This window comes from Eufriesea mexicana, unplaced genomic scaffold (assembly GCF_001483705.2).
Source record: "Eufriesea mexicana isolate 0111107269 unplaced genomic scaffold, ASM148370v2 scaffold76, whole genome shotgun sequence".
In the NCBI taxonomy this organism is placed as follows: domain Eukaryota; kingdom Metazoa; phylum Arthropoda; class Insecta; order Hymenoptera; family Apidae; genus Eufriesea; species Eufriesea mexicana.
In genome coordinates this window covers 2,075,819-2,094,748 of record NW_016908289.1, presented here as the reverse complement: position 1 = coordinate 2,094,748, position 18,930 = coordinate 2,075,819, and the positions used below count along the sequence as shown (strand labels likewise).

Below are 18,930 nucleotides of genomic sequence, written 5' to 3'. Positions count from 1 at the left end.
CTACCGTTACACAGACCCGCAGCCAGCTTAAGAATTCTTTAATCGAATTCAAAGAACATCGGGCGAAGTTCCTTCGCGACGATAACGCAAACAGGTTTCCAAGAACGACGAAAGAAGGAGAGCGAGTTAAGCGGTCACCGAATTCCACCTCCCTCTATGGCCTGTAAACATAAATCAGTCTGCGGGAGCCTCGGGGAAAGAGGCTAAAAACCTAGGGAGACCCAGGAACGCACGCAGACTTGCACTCAGGCGCGCCGCGGACACGCCAGGGACGTGTGTACAGGTGAAACCGCGAGAAACGTCGCGTCGTAATACCTAGGGCCGAGAATATAGTGGCACTCCGACTTTCAGGCCACGAATTCAGTCTTAGAGGAGGCGTACTATAAAAGGCTTTAAGAGTTTCCTCGTGTTCGCGCGAATTGAGCGGGATTTGCATGACACCGCTCGTGGCGGGAATTCCGTGCGAAATGTCGGGCGACTTTTTAAACGGCACCTAATGAACGCGACAGCCGGCGACATTGTTCAACAGTTCCACGGCCAAGCTGGACGACACGATGGTAAGAAGGGCATCTGAATGCATGAAACATAGGCTGTGCCGGTCGTACTGTCGGATATGCTTCGTGAGACCGACACCGAGAATTTTGCATATTCATCGTGCTCGTAGACGTGGATCCCTGTCGCTCGTCAACAGCGAGGCCACGTTTTGGATCTTAAACGCTCAGACACTGCACCTCCGCCGTCTTCTATTCGCGCCAATCTCGCCACACAGAGTAATTATGTCTGCCTGTAACCTCGTCGATGAAGCTCTCGTCGCCCTCGATGACTATGCTCCTCGTGAAAATTTGAATAACCGCTAATTACATCTCTTTGTGCCCAGACACTCGTGTCGTGAGTTACACGTGTCGCGAAATTTCCCTCGTACCCGACATGCGAGATCTACCATTGCCTTGTGCGTATGCCGCGGCACGCGTACCGCCGCCATTACGCGTGACACGCGAAGACGCGTGAGATGGCGCCACCGATAGTCGAATGAAGAGCGCTGTAACGCCTGGGCCGTTCCGCGCCGCTACTTCGTCAATCTCCGAATACGAGCCTTCTCGTTGTGTTACGTATCAAATTTCGCAGCGTAAATCGACGCGTTCCGGCTGCTCTTATAGCCGATAGCACGCGAAGGATCGGGCTGCAGGTTGTTGCATCGAATGCGTCTTGGATAGTGGCTCGAAGTTTGTCGATCTACTCGAAGGTAATGCAATGCATCGGAAGTGGAGATGGGACGAAATGACGCGTGTATGATGCTACTTCGGCAGTATATTTGAGGTTCTGGTACGTTATATTGTGTCAATAAATTTGAAACGTAGCGACGTGATCGCTGATGTATAACCACCTGATATGAACAGGAATATTTTATCCAGTTGTTCTTCGACAGGATCTCTTGACGAGTTAGACTTATTATAGCGCAATACGTTTCATCCACGTTTATATTGATAAATTTTTCAGTACAATTATGAAAATTTGATCGAATTATAATTATTGGCATATAGTACCCGTGGCAAAAAAGTGTTGACGAATCTCAATTACTTTTATCTCAGTTCTAAAGAGAAATTGTAACTATTTTCTTCTTCTTCTGGGGGTTTCATTTCCCTACTTCATGCTTTTGTTATCCTACTTCTAAAAAGTTAATTTTGGATAATTTTATATTATCGTGTGTGGCCATTAAATTTCTCCTCAACCTCTAATTTTGTATCAATAAGTAAATACATTCCTGAAGAAGTTATAATCTAATATCTTGTTCTTTGAGGAACTTAATATTAATCTGACATGATCGATTTTAAAAATTTCATCAAAAGTTCCACATTCAGTGTTATCGTCTTCCTACAAACATTTTTTCGAAGTTTTACTTCGTTCTGCGGCCATTCTGCGGTAGGTATGGCGCTAATTGTCACGTTAACCACACGATGGCGCTTGGGAACCTTCTCTAACCGAGACTCAGTGTTTCATCCTGACCAATGTGAAGTTTCAGCGCATAGAGCGCGCTAGCATCGCTGTGAAATTCTCGGAAACGAGAAAGCGAGCGGTGATTCGCAGCGTTCGGCGAGCCGGAGACGAAGAAAATTACACGAGGCGCGGGACAGGCGGTATTTTGCGGTGCAGAATGTCAATTAAACGGCGTGGCCGATTAACCATAACCGAAACCTCGACAAAGGCTGGAGCGTGCACCGTTTCGCACTCCGCTGGGTTCATCACGCGATAATTTATATGGTAATTCCAGGGACGTAATAAGTCCCCCTTGGCAAACTCTGGCTGCCACTACACACGAGTCAACGTACCAGCCGCGTTCTACTACGCTGACCCCGGACGTTCCATCGGGAGAGGACGGCCTGCCATGTACACATCATTACTAAAAGCGGTCATCGATTCATCGAGCCTCGACCAGCGACGCCCGCTCGTCTGCTCGTCGCTCCTGCTCTCTTGTAAGCGCGTACACGCGCCTTTATGCGCGATCACGACCTCCAGTATACGTGTGCGACTCTGCACGTCCGTGTGTACGCGCGTCCATTGTCGAATTTTCCCACCAGCCACCGGAATTCCGTGTGTTGGATTTAATTAACACCATCTCGTTAACTTTCGTTACGGATCGTCGTGTTCCGATCGGATCGTCGGATAAAGATGAATTTAAATATCCAGACCTTTGGCAGGGCGTGATTAGCCCGGCTCTGTAGATTCGTTAGGCTATCCTGCACAGCCAAGTGTGAACTTTATCTTTCAAATTTCATTTTTTCCCTTCTTTCAGAATTTTATAACTCATTTAGAATGTGGTGTCTCCTTGCTTTCTCTATTTCCTCTGGAAATTTATGTTCATTGGCAATTGGGAACATCAAAACCATGAAGAACCGATTGACTTATATTGCTGTGTATAATTGTGTTGCTTCTTAAATTGTTTTTCCGAAGAACCATGACGATTTCGTTTATGTATCAAATTGACAGACAGTGTTAACGTGAAATGTAAACCTAGTGTTAATGAACATAGCTTACACTATTTTTTTCAAAATCCTACGTCTCCATCTCACCACTATCATCCCGATTAATTATCCCTAGAATTGTGTGTAAATAGATTCAGAAATAGCTCCGAGATACAGAGACAGATATATCGCGTTTTTGAGGAAAATTTTCTACGTATACCTGGAATGTCGAGTAATCGAAGTTGTTGAACGAAACGATTACCGAACAACCGCGACGTGATATATATTCGAAAAGTGACTGCACTCAGAGACGATGTTGATTCACGCGACCGAGGGAGAGAGAGAGAGAGAAAGGGGAGAGAGAATATTAAAAGCAACGATAATCGATGAGGATGGATGAGGTTATGACGTTACGTGGAAACGATTTACTCATAAATTTTGTTTGCCTCAGCGAGATCGAAAAACCGCGGCACATCGGGAAGGCACGATGTTACACGAAAAATATATATAAACTGCGTAATTTTCGAACGAACCGAATAAATCAACAATAAGTGATTCCATAAGTATTTAACAATTATATGCGCACGAATGTGATAAAAAATTCATATTAATAAGAGCGAAAGACATTTAATTTTATCATAGATATATATATAAAATATAAAATATAAATATATACAGGATGTTCCAGCAATGGTAGTATAACTGGCAAGGGGGTGATTTTACATGAAAAAGTAAATCGAAAATAAAGAATAAAATTCTTTCATTCGAAGCTTCATTGTCGTGAAAATTGACTTTGAATATTCACCGTGTCCGCGTGCACTTAACTTTGGCTATGGTGGATAGACCATTAGTATACCAGCGCACTCTGTGGATATTCAAAGACGATTTTCTCGACAAGGAAGTTTCAAATGAAAAAATTTTATTCTTTATTTTCGATCTGCTTTTTCACCTAAAATCACCCTCTCCTATAAAAATAGAAACTTTTCGTGATTCGATAATTCTTCAGAAGATCATTGACATCCCACCATATTTGCAATTAATATGTATTTTCAATCTAGTATGTTATTATCAACATTCTGAAATGAGCTACTTTACTTTATATTAAAATGTGGATTACTTTTCACATTTCTGCTTTTGCCTTTCTACGCATCAAATTCGGATCGTTTTTCACGAAATATGTTTGCATCGAGGCTATATTTGCATAGTACTTTAGGCATGCTATTCACATCAATCTAGGTTGCACCTTGATGTTTCACTTGTTTTCACTGTACTCAAAAATGTATCTGCGTGGAGAGCAAGCAGAGTGTAACAGTTTTATACGTTGTAGATTACAGTGCATTGTTAATAATTAATATGGTTAAAATGTTTAAAAGTACATCCCAATTTTACTAAAGACGAAGATCAAAATTAATAAGGAACAGGGTAGAGTGTAGCCATAACCCTTTATTTGGCCTTCTACTTTACTTACGTCTGCAAGAATAAATGAGTAAATCTTAAATGATCTTTCAGGTTAATTAATTCATTCACATACATTTCCATTTTAATATTATATTATTCATTATAACACTGTATCATTATTACATTGTTTATTCGTAGATAATCGTGTTCGCATCACTTGAGAAACTTGCAAGATTCAAAATTCTACAATTTTAACAGCGATAAATCAACGGAGTGCAACAAATTATATCATCGTTGACAATTATTACACGAATCAAGCAATGCCATCGAATAACAAAGAGTGATCAGAACTACCCACCCCTTCCTCGACGATGTCGCATCGGAAGCAGTAGAGAAAGTACGCGAACAGATGAAAGGAAAACAAAAGGTACGGAGAAATTACCGCTTAATTGATTACAGAGTAGAATTTTCACATTCACTCATCTGCGCAGGTCAAAGCACCGGTTGATTGAAGACAAACGGAGCCATTGCTGGATTTTTCAAAAGCGACTCATTTGAGACCAAGAAAGAGAGGACATGGCATCGACTACAGTGATTGCGAACTCGATTGCAGCGTCTGCCTCCAGATTTGCCAACGTTTTGGCCTAGTCTGTGAGATTCGTAATTATTTCTCCAATTAATACCAAATGGATAGAACGTTGGAACGTTGAAAAATCATATTTAAATGCAAATTTTAAATCTTATTAATTTTTGCTCATACTATACAGTTAGAAATTTCCTTATAGTTAGCTGAACGATCGCAAAGTTTCCCGAACAGCGAGTTATTATGGTTGATCTTCTGTCGTTCACCAATTCAGGACCAAATTTCCTTAAGTTCAATTTGATAGGTTCAATTGGGAGGTTTTCTTTTTATATTATTGAGTGATTCTATGGTGAATAGTTCACCAATTGATTCTAATTATCCTTTCACTTACACTAATCATAATTTAAGAAAAATTAAATACGCGTTAGTATTCCTGAAGAGGTTAAACATTCTTAATCATGGCTCGATAGATCGGAATAACCGAGGGTTGTGTTGATATCGAAACCAGGAAAGGAAGTTCTTAATTTCATGATGCGAATGGTGACGCTGCTATTGAATCGTCTCTGCCCCATTTATAGCTTCGAGCTTCATGAACATTTTCACCGATGTTTTCTCCAATAAAGGAAAACGATACTTTGACCTCTTCTTCGGTCCCCCAATTTCGATAGTAATCCCGGACAGTGCGATAAATTTCCCAGAACTGTGTCAGATGGTAAATGCCATAGATACGAGTACCATTCTCAGGATTGTTATTTACCGGGCAACGTAACCAGTAATTAGTTTTAATTCCGATCGCAAATTTCATTCGGTTATTCGAATAACATATCGGCTATTTGATGTCTCGTTTTCCCGCACGTCGTGAAAAAGAAAATTCGAAAAGCGCTTAATTAATAAAAAATTGTCACCTCGTGCAATGCCAGTCGATCGAAGGTTCGTCGCTTAAAATGCATATCATATACATATACATCAACCATAAAATATTTAAAATATTCCAAAGTAAAATATTCGATATGCTCTTTATAGAATGACAATTTTTGATCCCTCGAAAGTATAGTTATTTTCTCTCGTAAATATAAAATCCGCCACGAGTAATAAAGTGTAGATACGTGGTGGATCGTTTGGTTACACTAAAGCCAATTATTTCAAAAACAAATTTCGCGTGATATAAATATAAATTCAAAAAGGAGTTTAGAATTCGACACGATTTTGAGCATTTTTCAATCTCCTTGCACTAAAATTTTCCACTTCAAAGTTTAAAGTCGCGCAGTTATAAAAAAATATTGTTTTCTGAAAACAACTTCATCACAAATTTTCGTTTATATTATATATTTACAGTACTGATTAATAAAGTAATAATTAGATCATTGAACTCACTAATATTCAATCTTCACAATTTCATCCGCAATTCCACAATTCCAAGTGCATCCACAATTTTAAATCTCATTAACACAAATTTGTTCAAAAAGTTAAAGGTAAGATAAAGATAAAAGATATTATTATATATATGAAACACACTTACTTCACGTAAGAAAATTGAAAATCCTTATAAATTCGAAAATTTTTCTGCAGACCAGCAAAATTTTTCACGGACCACCACTGTTTGGGGACCTAACCTCATCGAAATGCTGTATAATTAGACATACTTCAAAACATGCTATTGTACACGGACAAGGACACATCGAGGGGACCATCTTGCGACAAACGATCGCTTCGATCGCGTTGCAAGGAAACCCCGTATAGGTTAGGGTCTCTAGCTGTCGGTGGTGTATCGCGGCCACGGTAATCTACGAGGCAGTTTCGTCTTCATTTGCCAAATGGTCGGTAAATCCGCGCGTCACACACCGCTATGGCGGAGGGGAAACACGGTTCGGCATCGCGTTAAGGCGAAACTTAACTGCGATGTAAACTCACTTTGGTCGTTGCTAGACCGCTGTTTCTAACCAATAGCGAGCCGTTGCGGCCATTCAACGACTCGCCCGCCGAGATCACGTGGTGTGGCCCCTGATCCATGCCTGGCGACTTCCAGAACGGATTTGTTTTACTACTGTCTTTGTGCGAATGCTCACTCATGGCATTACCGGACTTTGACTGTTATTCCGCTGTTCCGTGGAGTTTATAATCTCGATTTGCGACCGGTTCTGAGCGAAAGCAGGTTTACATGCGAACTCTCATCTATAATACGTTCAAATTAAGAAGTTGGATACTCCATGGAGCTTGAATTAAGATTAGAACCACCATGAGGATCGAAATGATTTCTTTGGACACATTATTCTCACGATTGCTGAAAACATACAGCTGTTCAAATAGGATCACAATTACATATGCTCCTTTATTGTCATTATGTCATAATAATTAATATCAACTGAGTGCACTATATTTAGCTGCACATTAAAGACCGTTACTTCGAGTGTTAACACAGGCGTAGGTGTTAACACTTTTACTGATCAGAACCATAAAAAGAAAACATTAGAAGAACATAAAGTAAGAAGCATAAGGACGGAAAGTGGGAGTTTTGATTCAGCTCATTGATACTTGGAATCTACTAATTATTTTACAATCATCGAAGAAGCGTTACTCTTCCGGGAAAACAGTTTTGGATCTTTCACTTCGATTCTATTCCTCGTTCTAAGGACTGAATAAAATAGTCAACTGCAGAAATATATTGGAAATAAGATCATTGTTACTCCACGCACGTTCCACTCTTTTGTTATAATTTTTTAATAAAGCTTTTAAGATTCTTCATTCGTGTATGCTTTTGGATTACTTTCATCCATGAAATGCAAAGAGTTTATGCAAAAACCCTGTGGGACAACCTACATAAAATAAATAAAAGGAAATGTAGACACATAAAATGTATGCTTTAAAGTATACAAGAAACTGTTCTAAAAACATACCTTCTTTGTGAAAAGAGATAGACAGGGTCGATGAATTTTTACGAGAGGTTAGAATAGAAAAATAAACGGCAATGTCACGAATTTTGACGAAAACAGGAACACGAATTACGAAAAATTGAGGTTTCCAATGTACCGTAAATTCAAAAAACTGTGTTCACCTTCGGAGGAATCTGTTCAGTTTTACGCGAAACCAAGCGGCACACGCGTGCTTCCGTGAAAAACGAATGGAATCGGTCAACCATGAATGACGTGAAAAAAGATTTACTCTTTTAACAGGCTGGTTGCAAGTTCATCGCGATGAAATGGACTTAAACGCGCAATCCGCGACAGTTCTTCGTTGATTCAACGCAATTAAGTTACGCGTGCCGCCACTGGCGCGAAAGTTTGAAAAATTGTAAGTTAAATCGCGACACTCGAGCCCACACGCACCTGTTGACGAACTTTTTTCGCAGCCAAAGAGCCATCGAGCTCGAGTAATTTAAACTTCAAGAAGCATCGTATGCGGGGCGCCGGAAGTGCTCGTTACGCGACGACTGGCTCGACAGTGGCGACAAAGCATCTAGCGGCTGAAAGCTGACCAGGATAACGAAACTTCGAAAATAAATTAGAAGATAAGAACGATGCACCCGGTCCACTGTCGAAAGAAAAAGAGTAGCCGCGGGCAAGGAAGAGGTTAGAGAAGAGAGCTATGAGATTTACATTACATTCCTTTGTTTGTGGAGGATGGAAATATTTGATAAAAAGATTTCCTACGGGTTCAGATTGGCAACGACTTTTCTCACTCACTGTCTCCAATTACTGTTAAAAAACAGAGAAACCTAGAGGTTTATAGAAGGAAATAAATTATTTAAAATGAAGATCAAGGAACATTTTTATCTAGCTAGATAGGAAAAGATGATGTTACATCTAACATTACCATGTGATATATTATACTGTATTAAAAATTTCTTGGAAATGTCTTTGTTAATAGACTTACAAAAATTCCCCCCAAAAAGAAATGTAAACAGCTATATTTTGCAAGAGAAAGAAGAAAGAAATTGACTCTAACCTTTTCGATTCTCGAGATATATAGACGACTGGGTCCGATATAACATCACGTGACAAAGCGAAGGATATTAAGATGGCGGCACACTTGTAACGGCGGGAGATACAAATGTAATATACGACAGTCTTTCTCTTCATAAAAGACTTGCAACTTTTTGGGAAGCAATATTTAGGATGAGTAATTATATTTTATTGAGTGAGGTTAATAATAAACTGAATTCATGAAATTTTCAAAAATAGCATTTTATTTCTGCATTTTAATTCAGCATTTTAGGAATGCCCAGGAGCAAAACAAAGGCATGCATTTAATATCAGGACCAAGTAATAATCATTCGCGTTACTTATACGTTTGGTGATATTGAAAAATAAAAAATTCTTTTTATTTATTTGCTATTTCTTTTTTCTTTTTTTTTGTAGAAACAAAAACTGACCTTCGTACCTTATTAATCTCTGTTATCGATGTAAAATATTTATCACTATACATCAGCTCTCTGTAGCTTACGCAAAATCATTTTTATGAAATTTTAAATACAGCAGAAATATTTCAGATGACAAAATCCGGTGAAAAAGACTAAATATGGGAATTTTGGCACACGTATCGTCCATTATTTTATGATTAATTGCCTTTTGTTATAGATGGATTTAAACGGGCGAATAAAATATGATATTTAATCGAGTCGTGAAAAACGAAGTTTCCCAGTATCCAGAAGCGAGTGTCGAAAAAGTTCGATAAAAAAAGTACATATACGACAAAAGGTTTTAAAATACATAATGAATTGTACACCTCTGCGAGTATATAGGAACTTTGGCACGCGTTTCAGCTATCACTTTCCGACTAAATGTTATCTGCTATGCGTGCATTCAAACGCAAATATTTAATTGAATAAATTTTCAATTAATATTTGCGGGTCAAGTAATTCTAGATACACGACTAGTTTTTATAATTATCGTGAATATCATTTATTACGTGTCGACTTAATAATACCCTAAATTCAAATCGAATAAACCCTGATCAGTAACGACTAACTGAATAACGTGGAATAAGAGCTTCACAAATGTTATACAGGGTAGTACCATAATTCAGAATGATAGTAATTTTGTACAGCAACCGAAATAAAGACTACAACAAATCTCTTTGATAACTTTCACTCGAATATATTGCGATATAAAGACCGTTAGAATTATTCTGAGTTACAATCTACGCTCTATTGACACTTATGCAAATGATTTAATAGTAAACCTGACACAAATTTAAGGCCAATTTTCAAATTTTCCAATTAAAATCCCGTGTTCAATTTTAAATACTTCTACAAACGATTTAACACTAAATCTATCATATCTCGAAGGACTATTTTAAAAGTTTAGATTTAAAATTCCGCATTCTCAGGTATTAATAACAGATTTTTACAAATGCTGTATCACTCTCATCTTGAGAACAGAATCCTGTGAAAAATTATCTCAGAAACTGAAGCATAATTAAAATATTAACGAGTTAGTGATTGTCAGGATTTCGAATAGAGGAATAATTTCATTCCCAGGGATGGAACTTATGGGAGATATTCGATCGTTTGTGGCGCGTGGAACAAGATCGCGGAAAAAGCAGTCGGAAATCGAGACTTCTCAACGAACCGTACCGGAATCCCCTTGAAAACAATATCTTCGTAACATAAAGCCGGCCTTGGAAATTGGATTGTCCTTCAAAAGTCCCGGGGGCGTTCTAAGCAAGAGCGAGCGATGATACGCTCGATGAGATGCCTGTAAAATGCGTGGAGCAGCTTCCTTCTCAGCCAACAGACTTGAAATGTTCGAATAAGGTGGAGCTTTTGAATAAGATACCGTAATAATTACGGCGATGACACGCGGAAAATGAAAAACGCAGAAAACATTTTCTTCAATAAAATAATGGCCACTTTAAACACTTTTATTTGTACAGTTATGTCAACACCTTAGTCACGTTCTAATTATCATTATAAACACTGGGATGTTGCATTATTGTACCAGATAAAATTCATCTTCTATGAATAATGTTTAATAACAGGTTTGTATTATTGTACTTCAATTCATGCTAATTGCTTGGTCTTAAAAATGGATACCAGAAAGTGTGACTAATTGGTACTATGGATATTACTATCTGGTCCCCTTAAGATGTACCTTTTTTATTTAACTATCGATTGGTGACACACGTACTATAACAGAAGGACTTGTCACCGATTAAAAAAAAAATTCTATCCACCTTTCAAACTACTAGTAAATACTTTAAATTCCATCCCAGATATTGTAACTAGTACAGTAGTAGAAGTAAGAATTCCATAAAGGTTAAGTGTCATTATAGAAGACAGAAGAAGAGAATTTCCAAAAACTCCATTACACGAACTTAAGACAGTTTAAACATTTTAACTTCAAGCACACTCTCTTCCCGAAACCCTGTCATGATTCAGCATCAGCAATATCAATCTACCAAAATTCACTTGGATTAATCATTTAGCCAAGAGCGAAAGCTCGCCCCGCCGATATTAAACGTCACCGAATTACCCCCAGACTATAACACCAGCAATCCAAAGGGGCTATTACCGCCTCGGAACGAGAACCGTAACGATGCTCGTTTCCCAAGACTCGCAAAAACATTCCCCTTTAGTCGGTGACCGCCTCTTCCGGATCGTATATAATTCCTGGTTTCGTTCCTAGCATCCGAGAAAAAGCTTCCTCCTCCACATTTCCCACCTCCTCCTTCCCATCCTAACGACGGTCCGAGCGCGATTCGCGAAAAGTCAGAGGCGTAGTCCGCGATATAAAGCTATGCCGCTACTTTCCTGGATACCCCATAGCGCGAGAATGCAAAGCGGAACGAACGTTAAGTAAAGTCCCCGGCGCGACGTTTTACGCGCGGTGCACCGCATAAAGCCTCTTACTCGCAAGTAAATTGTAAGTCCCTTATAGCCGACTGGTCAACGGCAAAAGCACTTTCGTTCGGGCCATGGGAAAAACAGCTCGGGACGACGTAAGGAGATTAGAGTCGTTATTGCGTGCGCGGACCCTGGTGTAGAAGTGAAACTTCCGAGCAGAAGCGGGAAAGTCATATCCTCGCAGGTACCGCGGAAGTGATGGAAAGCCGGGCACAAAGGAATCAGCACGACGACTTATTAATCGGGGACAAAGTTGCGCGCGGCGACCGCAACATGGCGGCTGGCGCGCGTGACTCACCGGGAGACGGGTTTCGAGTTTCGCATCTCGCTTTCTTTCTAGAACTCGGGACTGTAATTCGTAGCAATTTGATTAGGCTGAGTAGTTCGTTAGTGACAGTACTATGCACTTGCTATTTTGCAGCAGTGTGGTAAACACTCGAGAGGTCAGAGAGATTTGTTTTGGGCTGCACGGAGGTAAGAATTGTACGATAGTTTAAATACAAATATGGATCATGGGAATTATTATTTTGTGCCGTGAACTTGAGAAATTCTTTCAGACAACCCTAACGTAACTTTTGGTTAATCTTTATAACATTTCTCAGGCTAAACATTATCGAATTAAATGGATGTTCGTTACATTTTAGTGACAGTACTAGTACTTAACTCTTTAGATAAGAAATAATGTATAAATCCATATCAAAACCAATCTGAAGACTCTGTAAGAACTCTAATCAAGTCGCAGGCCACCTACCAGAAGATGAAAATGCACCAAGCTATCAGATTTCACCAAAACATTCGGTTAAAATATAAAACGGTGTGGACCTATGTACTTCTTAACATTAGACAGATGATTTATCGATTACTGTCTGGTAGATTGCAAATAACTAAATAAATTCAGTCTAAGTCTGTAATTTCACGACTTGTATAAAGCAGATAATGTACTTACAATGACACGTCAGACTGGTAGTCAGAATCTGTTTGCTGGCGTCCACGTGCTCAGCAGAACTGAAAACAAGAGAACCAGGTCATGTAAGAGGTCTACAAAAGCACACAATTGCGTACATTACTTACATACTATTTTACACAAGTGACACATGCTGTCATTGTTTAAGCATCCTAATTTTCGCGAAACGAATCGGTGAAACCGAACAGACCCAAATTCGTGGACCCACAAATCTCTGTTTCGTCCCAACGAACAGTCTTCGTTGCATTTACACCCGAGCTTAATAAATTTACGAACGGTATCGTGCGCCGGATATCCAAGCATACGGTATCTGGCCATGCTTGCACGGAGCTCTCTGTTGGCTCTGGGTTAATGAAGAATTAAAGTCGGCCCCGCGTTCCTATTACAGAACGGAGTTGGAACGATACACGGCCGAGTCGGCTGGAGACCCCGTGGATTCCGAGGATCCGCGAGCGGTGCATGTTTGATGCCGGAAGTGCTTCGAGGCCCGGGCCTACCATCCTCTGGCTGCGGTTTCCGCAACCTCCGTAGGGTCATTAGCCAACCATTCATTATGCAAGTGCGAGGCAGTATTGCGTCAATATGAGGGGGCGGCAGATTGTTGGCCCAATCGATAACAATGCGCCCTGTTTACCGGCCGGATAATCAACAAACGCAGCTTCTGCTACCTCCGAAGACCAAGCAAGTGGGAATTACAGTCTGCCTCGTTCCGAATGATATTGCGTCCCGGAAGTGTTGCCTCCCACCCCATATCCTCCTTCCCCTGCTACACGCGTCTCCGTGCATTCGTCAGCATCCCTATCGGCCTTGTCTGCCGCTATTTGCGCGACACATGGTGCTAGGAGATACAAATGGGGGCCCGAGGGTGTTTTTGACTACTCACGATAGATTTTGACGGTGTTAGGGGCCATACGAGGTGTGCTTCACTGAGCACTTTGTAATTAATACATACATTTATTACAAATTATCGCATGTCACACGTTAGTTAGCTGTTCTCGCTTCACAATTCTCAGCCATGAGTGTTTCATTTCGTTATTCATTGTTAGTTATTAGTTGTGTCACATTTTTCAGATATGGTACACATTTTTTGCAGAAGATTGATTTTTGTTCCACACTAATGATATTTTCTAACGCTAAGAATCCTGAGCAATAACCCCAAATAACGCACCCTAAAAACCATTCTAAATTATCATATCTGTAGGATTGGAACGAGTACAGCCTTGATGGAATGTCAAGAGTGTTTGGACTTAGAACGAAAGTGACTACAAGCAAGAGGATTAACTGCAAAGAATGTTTACCATAGAGTCGAGTGAAAGTTTAGGGATGTGTCTGGAGTGGTTGAAGTACCTGGTCCGCCAGGGTTGCGTGGGAAAGGGCATAATTGGGGAAGAAAGCCTGGGCGTGAAAGAGGACAGAATGAACGGTTTAAATAAGTGTGCAAGAGCACGGACGAGTCAGTCTAAGATAGTTTCAGTATAAGCGTATGCCAAAGTCTAAGAGTATTTGCAGAGACAGTCTATCAATTACAATTTCTAAAGTCAGTTGCAATAGTCAGTTTCAAGAAAGATCAGAAGAATGTGCCCATAGCGAATCTCTCTTGTTTCATAGCCAGCCGCCGTCATTCCATTTATAAGCTTATTTGATTCTATTAAGAAGCCAACAATACTACCTTAAGTCAATCCACCAAATACGATGCCACATATCATAGTTATCTACGACGTTTGAAAGCAATTTAACATTCGATTTACATTTGCACACCTGCCTCTCTCTGAAACAACTTAATTCCACGATCCAATCTGGCAAAAAGCAACAAAGATATCCTCCGTAACAATATCGGACATCACGTATCGGCCAAATTCCCCTCTACCCCTTGGTCCCGGTCCCACGAACCTTAGTCACGCAACAAAAGCATCCACCAGCCCACCCCATCTATCTTCTCCTTCTCCTTCGCTGCGGACGAAACAGGGGTTGCGTAACCTGTTACTCAGGCTGCTACAGCGACCCCTTCTAACCCCGCCCTGACTATTCCAGATGGACCATGTTCGAGCGGCCGTAGACGAGTCTCGTCGGGGCCACCGGTCAAGCAGCCAGAATTCGATATTCGGCGCGTCGTCGGGCGCGACAGACAGGCCGGAAGTATGAAACGCGGAGATGAAAGGGGGCCTGAGCGATATTCCGAAACAGGAGGCGGAAAGAGCCGGGGTCGTGGCAAAAGGGAGGCGAAAGGGTGGAGAAAATGGCCGTGGGTGGAGATCCGTCGGCCCCTTTGATCTAAGTTTCTGGGAATGCAGGCCGAAGGGACAGCGTGCGTAGCTGCCGCCCAGGAAGTTGCCAGTAATTTGCTTAGTTGAATTAGATTGTGAATTTTGCACCGCAGTGTTTGAGACCATCGTTCGTCTGTCGCTTCTCGCCCCTCTCTCGTGTCGTCGTCGACCTTATAATTACTGTTCTATCTTCAGAGAGAAGTTTGCCAATTCGTTGCCTCGACGGAAATCCGCGCTTTGATCCGCCAAGAAGCGGGCGCCACCCCACCTGGCTCCCACCACTCGTCTCTGCTGCCTGTCTGGGGACACCGGGCCACCGCGGAATCGCGCGCGATTATGCCGGCGTGATTTCCGCCGCTTTGATCCGGATGTTAAACGGAAAAGATGATCGCGAACCGGAGACGCAGAGCAGCGGGGAATAAAATTAATCCGACATCAATGGGACGCGAGTGTACCGCGTGCTTCTGGGCTCAGACGGGATAGTACGTCCTCGCGATTACTTTGGGTTTCATAGTTCGTCATAAATACAAAGTCTCTAGGGGTGGCGGAAGAGTGGAAGGTGATTCGGGTGAGTCCGGGATGTTAAAGCTTCGTTTGATGCCGTATTCGCCTTAATCGCGCATGGCTAAGAGAGTTTGGAGTGGCCGGGTTAATGAGATCTGTTTTTCAAATCGACGCACCCGCTGGAGCGTTTAAGCAGCTGAATTGGAGAAAGCTGCGAAGTGGATGGATTTCAATTCTGGATACGATACAGGTGTTTGTGCGAGGGGACCACGGTTACAAGGATTCATACAAGGATCGGGAGTAGACAGTTTAACTCTGCGGCACAGGATTGCAGATAACAAAATAGGCTCGTGTTGCCTAGAAATTTTATTGCGTTTTAAATGAAACAAAATCGGTAGATTCTTACTAATAAAGGAATCACATGCTGTAAAAACATAAAACCAGGAAAAAAGATTGTCGCAATAACATTTGCCGCTTACAATTGGTGAACCTGTACGGGCATGTTGAATGTTGCCAACACAAGCGAATACATTTATAACATTTGTTGAAGGTATTACCAACTGTTTTACGTAAATAAGACGAAATATAAACCTGTGCGCATGCAGCTATTGCAATATTTCGAGGTGGGACTGAAAATGTCCCACCATGCATTACGGTGCAACGAATAGGTGGGACACATTTAATCTCAGCGTGCCCCAAAGAGTTAAGAAAGGATGAAAAGCAGACAATCTTACATGGTTGAGGTAAAACATGTCATTGCACAGGATGAAAGATTACTATGTTAGGTATCAATTAGTTTATGGATTTAAATTAGCAGAGAACAGAATATAAGTGCAGTAAAAGGTCTCCTGCTCTATCCTCTATCATTAAGATAACTTAATACATAGTAAAATTGTGTTCTACTATTATTGAACCATCCTCCTATTCCCATACTCGGGACAGTATGGAAATAACGGAAGAACATAGATGCATCACGAAGATTACATTCTCCCAATCATAATCGGATCATAATTATCCGACCAACCCCAAATCCAGTGAACACATTGCAACGGCCAAAAATGAGTCCTTCAACCATGCCTCGCGAAACCACATCAACATTGTCGAAATTGCGTTAAAATCATTCCTTAGACTCGAGTTCGTTGCACCCTGTTCGATTCTCGTGTTTAACTCACACTCCGCCTACCTGCTTGCCTCCGTCAAAAAGAAAGAAGAATCCAACACCGAAAAGAAAGAAAGAGAGAAAAAGAGAACGGAAGGAAGATCGTCCGACCGTCGACCCAAATTCCATCATCGTCGAATTCCTGGCGGCGCGGTCTTCGTGATTCGCGTGCGGATCGCGATACGGGCAGACGCGTAGCCCCGACTACATACCGCCAAGGGGTGGAAGAGATAGACGAGGAGGGTGGTGGTGGCGGGGTAAATATGTATACACGTACACAGGGCGCCGTGCAGGAGGTGCACGCATGGCGTGCAGTCGGATATAATCCCGTGGAAACGGTGTTCCCGTATGCACGAGCAGCCGGCGTGCACGTGTGTGGTGCACGCGGCGGCCGTGCGAATCCTATACAGCGGGCTTCAGGCACGAATGGGGGATCAATGTTTTATCGATATTGCAGCAGACGCGGCACTGATACGTCTCGAGTCGGCCGTCGCGCATATATAGCGCGTGCTTTCTGCCGTTTGCCGCAGGATTTATGGATTAGCGTTTGTTTATCGCCACCCTTGCGCCGAGCTCTTCCGTCAGGTCTGATTTTTCTACGAGGACAATCGCACGGGACACTCTGAGTATACGATTGCGTGAGAAGGAGGAGGTTATCCAGAGGGAGTGGTTGACATGCTATCACAATCATCATCCTGATATTCTTCGTGTTGGTATCGTTATCATAAACATGATCATCGTAGTTTTCATTGTGATATCGTTGTTCGTCATCGAGATGTTATAATCACTGATTATGGTGCATAGTTTCCTCATGAAATTCATATTCAACATCACGTTATCATTACTGTCACAATTATCATCGTCATATTCTGGTACTGGTGGTAACCAGTTAAAATTTAAAGTTCGTTTAAATTTTCGTTTCAAATTTAAAGCAGCTTAAATGACCGTTCCCAAATTTTTTACTAAAATCTCTGCATTCGATGTTGCCGTTTATCCCTCTAGTCTTCTCAATATTCCTCTTGATATACTTATCACCAATTCTTAATTTGACTTAAAATTCCTGCCCCTTCATTTTTCAGCTACTGGCCGAGGTACGGTTAGTGTCAACGACAGAACTAGTGGATTTTAGAATTTTTGTTGCATCAATTACCGAAAGCAGAAGTGGTTTTTGATGAGATGGAAATGAACGTGAGTATGTATAATTTAATTATCTCCATTAGATTAATATCAATCCAGTACTTATTTACCTGGTTAATGTACCTCGTGGACCCGAAGTATCTATCGCTAATGGGAGCTAATTCAGCGCGATACCTTTCATATTTCATTAGTACGTACTAAAAATAAATTTAATCAACGGTTCAGAATTTAAGAGAAAAAAAAAGGAAACAGAGTGAACTCTTACAAATATAAGTAAAGCACCTGTCCAGAAACCATCGTCAGCAGAGAATAGAGCAACGAACGAAAATTCCCCGGGAAGAGGAGCCCCGAGATCGCGTATACACCACACATCGAACGGGATTACCGGCGTGCACCGGAGCGAAATCGACGAAACGCTTGTCTCCCCGCGTGAAGCATCGATCAACGCTCGCGACTGACGTCGGCTTTCCGCCTAGACGTAGCGATCGCACTGTCACAGGACCGTCCTCGTGAAAATGCGTCTCCCCGAGGAGATCTTAAAAGGCGAGTTCAATTTTATCGCTTGGCCGGCGTATCGAACGCGCGAGTGGCTCGTAGCGGGAAAAATTCCGGCTCCCGGCGATTAGACGGGGTGGTGTAAACAACATAGAGGCAGAGGAGCGGTCTGGCGGCTGTTTGCATGAGCGGGCTGCTAGAATCCGCGGCGTCGACCGTGCTGGGAACGAAAATGACGGAGAAATTCGGTCGAGTAGAAGGAGAGAGGCACAGAGCGTGAGACAGAGGGGGTTGGATACCGAAAACGAGGCGAAAGAGGGAGACAAAAAGGCGGAGAGGGAAGGGAAAGAAAGCAGAGAGGTTGCCGCCGTCAGGAAACTTTTGTTTAAAATTGGAATTCCTTTGCGGCTCGTTGGGACTAGGAATGCAGATAGGGTGGAGGCGAGGAAAACCATGATAGCGGATGAGAGAGGAAGCCGAGGGGGCAGGAGGGAGTGCGGGCGTGGGTATCCGAAAAAATGGCAACGCACGATATTGTTTCGTCATAAAGGCAAGCTTCTTACCCGCCAGGGAATACTTTTCCAGGAGAACAGTGGCCGAGATTCGAACCTACGTCGGCGCCGCG

General features: G+C 41.8%; 1 protein-coding gene across 1 annotated transcript in view; it reads right to left on the bottom strand.

Annotated features, from left to right (window-relative positions):
- LOC108555080 (uncharacterized) overlaps window positions 1–12,886 on the bottom strand; it is an 80,381-nt gene extending 67,495 nt beyond the window's left edge. Inside the window, exons 1-2 of the mRNA XM_017910592.1 lie at window positions 12,858–12,886; window positions 12,729–12,787 (exon numbers count right to left, since the gene is read on the bottom strand). Coding sequence (XP_017766081.1) covers window positions 12,729–12,787; window positions 12,858–12,886 — 88 coding nt within the window. The remainder of the gene's footprint in view (window positions 1–12,728; window positions 12,788–12,857) is intronic.
- Between the last annotated feature and the right edge of the window lie 6,044 nt (window positions 12,887–18,930).